Source organism: Polyodon spathula, unplaced genomic scaffold (genome assembly GCF_017654505.1).
Source record: "Polyodon spathula isolate WHYD16114869_AA unplaced genomic scaffold, ASM1765450v1 scaffolds_1371, whole genome shotgun sequence".
Classification (NCBI taxonomy): domain Eukaryota; kingdom Metazoa; phylum Chordata; class Actinopteri; order Acipenseriformes; family Polyodontidae; genus Polyodon; species Polyodon spathula.
The window spans coordinates 1-5,000 of record NW_024472851.1 but is presented as its reverse complement, the minus strand read 5'-3'; the positions used below and the strand labels follow the sequence as shown (position 1 = coordinate 5,000).

The 5,000-nt window shown below is 43.6% G+C and overlaps 1 protein-coding gene across 1 annotated transcript in view; it reads left to right on the top strand.

Moving 5' to 3' along the window:
- LOC121309582 (amyloid-beta A4 precursor protein-binding family A member 1-like) overlaps nt 1-4,874 on the top strand; it is a gene marked incomplete at its 3' end in the record, with an annotated part of 6,182 nt that extends 1,308 nt beyond the window's left edge. The window contains exons 2-5 of the mRNA XM_041242572.1: nt 100-1,225; nt 2,344-2,374; nt 3,827-3,972; nt 4,788-4,874. Of these exons, the coding sequence (XP_041098506.1) occupies nt 140-1,225; nt 2,344-2,374; nt 3,827-3,972; nt 4,788-4,874 (1,350 nt within the window). The remainder of the gene's footprint in view (nt 1-99; nt 1,226-2,343; nt 2,375-3,826; nt 3,973-4,787) is intronic.
- Nucleotides 4,875-5,000: the final 126 nt, after the last annotated feature.

The window sequence follows — 5,000 nt, the reverse complement described above, 5'->3', positions numbered from 1 at the left end:
ACATTTCGGTCAGTATCTTGGAGACATCCCACCCAACACCAAAACACCCCCCTCCTGTGTGTCGTAACCTCACAGCTGTTTGAAATGTTCTGCCCATAGGCTCCCACAGTGTTAGGACCCTTGTGAATGGAAGCACGTGATGGATCTTCACTCAGATGGCCTCCTTGCACAGGGCAGTGTAGCCCCAGACACCATGGAGGATGAGCCTCAACGTGAAACAATAGCCGGTCGCAACCTGGGGGTAGGAAGCCAACCCCCGGGAGAGGAAGCCAGAGGTGATGAATCAGGCTGCCCTCTCCCTGAAGCTTCTCCCCCGGCAGCAGAGGAGAACTCTGCAAGCAGCTTGCCCAGTGACCTGTGTAACCCGGCTGAGGATACAGAAGAATCAAACTCCTTCAGTCTCATTGAGCCCCCTCCTTTGGACTGGAGTGAGTCCGGAAGCCTGGATTCCTCCATTGACAGTGTGGGCTGCTCTGCCCCAGAGGCAGGCAGAGGTGGTATCTCCCTTAAGGCTGAAATGGATTTACTGCCAGAGCAATTTAACCAGCTTGAGCCACTCCCGGACCTTGGGTTGGACCTGTCTGGCACAGACCTCCACAGAGGCGGGTTAAAACAGAGTGATGATGAAAAAGAGGACAATTTGGGAGGCTGTAAAGAAGAAGATGATACTAGTGGGGATTATAAGATAGAAGACGAAGACCACAGCCAGATCCAGGCGCTTCTAGCCAGGCTTCAAACGTACAGCCAGCCCCCAGCGACTCGCTCCCTCTCCCACTTCCCCAGCATGGAGAACCGGGTCGCCTCTGACATAGAGGACTTGGTTTCAAGCGTGGCGATGAGCGGGAGGCTTGAAGCAGGAGACCGCGATCCGCAGAGAGACTGGAACACTGGGCTGCTCCTCTCTGAGGCAAACCAGAGAGACCTGTTGAACCTCTTGGACAATGGAGGACTGGGGGAGGAAAGGGAGGAGAGAGCCCCGCCTCGAGCACAGTACCAAGCACAGGGCAGCGAGGTGGACTCTGTGGTGAGCATCACTTATGGCGAGGCGGATGGGGGATTTGGAGAGAGGCAGGGGAAGAACTCTCTTGGGCGTGGCCAACCGGTGGGAGCAGAGGTCAGCATGTACCCCTGCAGCCCTGAGCAACTGCCAGAGCCAGTTTGGATGAAAACAGGCAACTCCTCGATGCCAGAGGAAGAGCAGCAGCAAGCACAGACTGAGGAGGCTGTGAGTGTGTCTCCTTTTCAGTGCGTGATAACTAGAGGTAGTCCAAATCTATGGGAAATTGAAGTAGATATCTGGGGAGTGTTCTGCGGAACATCTTATGTGTTTAGTATTTGTATTAAAAATGGTTTAGAAAAATGTAAATCAAGCATGATCCTGTCAAACAATTTATGGGTTAAGAACTTCCGATTTTAATATATCAACCATTTTTGTAGGTAAAATCTTTAGAAACTGATATCTCATGAGACTTCTTATTGGACCACCTTTTCAAAGCCTTAACTCCAGTCTTGACCGAAACTGACTCCTGCTTTTTGGAAGGCGACAAAACATCTGTTAATTTTAACAAAACTAAAACTGAACAACTAAGTTATATATTTCAGGAAACTTTAGCAGTCTGTTTTTGTTGATTGTGATGTAGCTGCAAAATGTGGCGAATCTGTGGAACATTGTGAATTCCGCGATTTCCAAGGAATACCGTTACCTAGATTTGGACTGCCTCTAGTGATAACCAACAAAATTATGTTATAGCAGAAAAATTGGCTTTACCTGAGTCCCCCTGCAAAACTCTGCAGCAGTTTGATGTAAGAAGTCCCATGTTTATTCTGTGTACTATTTCTTGCTGATTTATTTATTATTGCCACTGGGGGCAGTGTGTGCAGGGGGCAGGTTAATGCAGGGGTGGCCAGCCCTGGTCATGAAGAGCCGCAGGGTCTTCTGGTTTTCGTTCCACGTGAGTTCTCAATGACTTAATTGAACACATTATTTTCTTAATTGGTCATTAGCTGTTGAAACCTGCAGGATTGTGGCTCTCCAGGACAAGGGTTGGTTAGCCAACCTTAAACTCTTTGAGAAAGTACATGTTTGATTGAGGGCACTGGTTGCTTTGGTGTTTTTAAAAAAGCACCAGGGTGAATGAAACAGAATTTGATTCAGAACTGCTCTACACAAGTAGAATACATTCATTAGGATAACTGTGGTATTTTAGACCCATAGCAAGGTGATTAAGTCTGGAAAAAATATTTTATAGATAAGTACTCTGTTTCCTGTCCAACTGTTTCTTCAACATAGTAGCCTTAAACTTCTACAACCTTAATAATAGCATGTTTACCTTTTGATTTCAGAGTAGCAAGAACTGTCCAGCTTACAAGGAAGGTAAGCCAAAATATAATGGGTCTGTTTATGCATTTCTTACCTCGACTGTTATTCCCTATATTTGTCCCAGGCAAGAGTGGCACTCTGTAGCTTTGAGATGAGCAAACCCAGTGAGACTGGACATGTCCCACCAGGGTAGGAACATATGAGAAGTTATACATGACTTCAAAACATTCAATCAGAACTCAAAGGGAAAACTCCAATTGGAGAAGGCACGAGACTAAATGTTTGCCTAGTGACTTTTTTTTCTGTTTTTACCTTGAATTATGATTGAGAGTTTGTTGAAGTAGCAGAGTTGATCTCTGAATGTACACCACACTTAACGACAAAACACTGTTCTTATACACCGTTGTTCTATAGAAAAACAAGAAAGTTTCCCTAGCTTTACCTGCTCCAATCTGCCATGGAGATGCAAGACAGTCTTGGGAGAGAATTTAAAAATGAGTTTAGAGGTGTATTTAAATAAATAAGATAACATAAAGCACAGAGACTTTTGCTTGTTGGTACAACTAGAGCGCTGTTTATTTAATTTTTAGAAACGTTTGGTTTTTTTATCCCATGTACTTTCAAACACCGCGTGAACTTCATTCAGGTGAAAGGATCGGAAGTTGTGAGAATCTTGGTTTTACTGTGTTGTGTTTTTTTTTTTGTTTTTTTTTTTACTTTGGTAAATTCATTTTTATATTTAAAATACCACCTCCAAGTCATCAGAGGGTTACGTGTGATTACTTCCAAATGTAAACGAGACGGCGTCAGCTTGCTAATCATACAAAGCTTACATGTGAAGGTGAGCCCCAAACCCTTCTGTTTATGGAACACGTATTTGTTTTCAATGCATTAAGAGACTTTGGGCCAGATTAATAAAACAATATTGTGTATTGAATTCAACGAGTTACATACTGTGTTCTATAAAGCTGTTCCATCGATAACTTGCAGATCATGTTGCCAGCATTTTGTTTCACATCATATTGCGATTTACCCCTGGTATTGTTTTGTACACAACAGATAAATGTTGTGAGCATTCACAGTAATGTGTCAATGTTAAAACCATACACGTAGTAATGGTGTACAAGTCCTATGTGGACACAGTCAGTGACGTAGTTTTAAAATAATTGTTTGTGTAATCAGAAAACATTTCAGAACTACACATTAAACTGCAGAGTTTTTATGTGTTTTTTTTTTTTTTTGCACACTTAATCAATTCTCTTATCAGAGTCGAAGCGAAATAGAAACATTAAGCCCTCCTAACCTATAAATGTTGTAGTTATAAAAATAGAATTATTTGGTTATTATTAGTTCCTTTCGTGTCAGCTCAAGTTAAGGTATGTAAAATGTTTTTAAGTCACTGCGCTGCAGCTTTCACATTCCCAGATGGTTTGGAGTCTGAAGATTTTGCAGTCTGCTATTCTGACTTGCTCTTTGCTTAGTGTTTTCCCCTCTGTCTGTCCATAGTGCCTGGTCCCTGTGACCCAGATGATTTGCTGGATGGAGTGATCTTCGGGGCAAAATATCTGGGCTCCACCCGACTCCTCTCCGTTAAGAACCCCTCTACCAGCACCCGCATGGCACAGGCTCAGGAAGCCGTTGACATGATTAAGGTACCCCCCCCCCCCCCCCCCCCCCCCCCCCGAAGTCCCTCTGGTCTCAGAGGCTTTGGGTAGTCCTCTGTTAAAACTTTCAATATCGATTGATTTTGCAAGACTCGGTTCCATTGAAGTTTGAATTATTAGAACCATTTTAATTATCACATTCCTTCGAATTTAAGACGCCCTCAGCTTGAGGTAAAAACGAAACATCAAAGATGCATCCTCAATTACGCATATAAGAAAAAGGCGTACAGAGGCAGTTTGCGGCCGTCTGCTATCACACAGAGCATTACAGTTATGTGCTGCTTCTCATTTCCAGTCATGATTACTCACACCTGCTTTTCTCCTGTGGTATTGCTTGGCTTGTCAAAAAATATGGGGTCTGCTCAGTATTTCTGTTCTGTCCAAGCAGGTACTGTTTGTTAGAATAGAGCTTGATAAAGAAACGCTTTAGCGTTTCCCTTTGTCTTTTCTCAGGCAGTCGGTCACATTCCTGTTTGTGTACACGGGCAGTCATGTCTTTCGTATTATTTCAATGTCGAAAATACCCAGTAAACAGCTTATCTGTAGCGCTGACTAAAACATTAATAAGGATGAGACTACACACGCACAACATTATGTGTTTTAGACGGAAAAGCCATTTAATAAATAACCTTACACTGTACAAGTCTCGCTATATAAGATCTACAGCTAACCGCTACATTTGACATGCACATCTCTGACAATGGTTAAGGAAAAAATTAAAACATTTAACACTTGGAGAAGCCTAAACTGTTGTCCTCTTGCTGGGTCTCTGTGAGGCTGATTTGGGGTGTTTGAATTCCCAGGCTCCTGACGGAGAGTCCCAGCCGATGACAGAGGTGGATCTCTTCATTTCCACCAGGAGGATCAAGGTGCTCAGCGCGGATACGCAGGTAAAGATCGCTGGGCAAAACAGGCCTGGCAATAGCTGTTAGAAAAGCCGCTTCACCTGGGAGGTGAAATCCTATACCTGTGTAGGAGCACAACAAAACAAAACGTTCCTCACTATACGTGACACT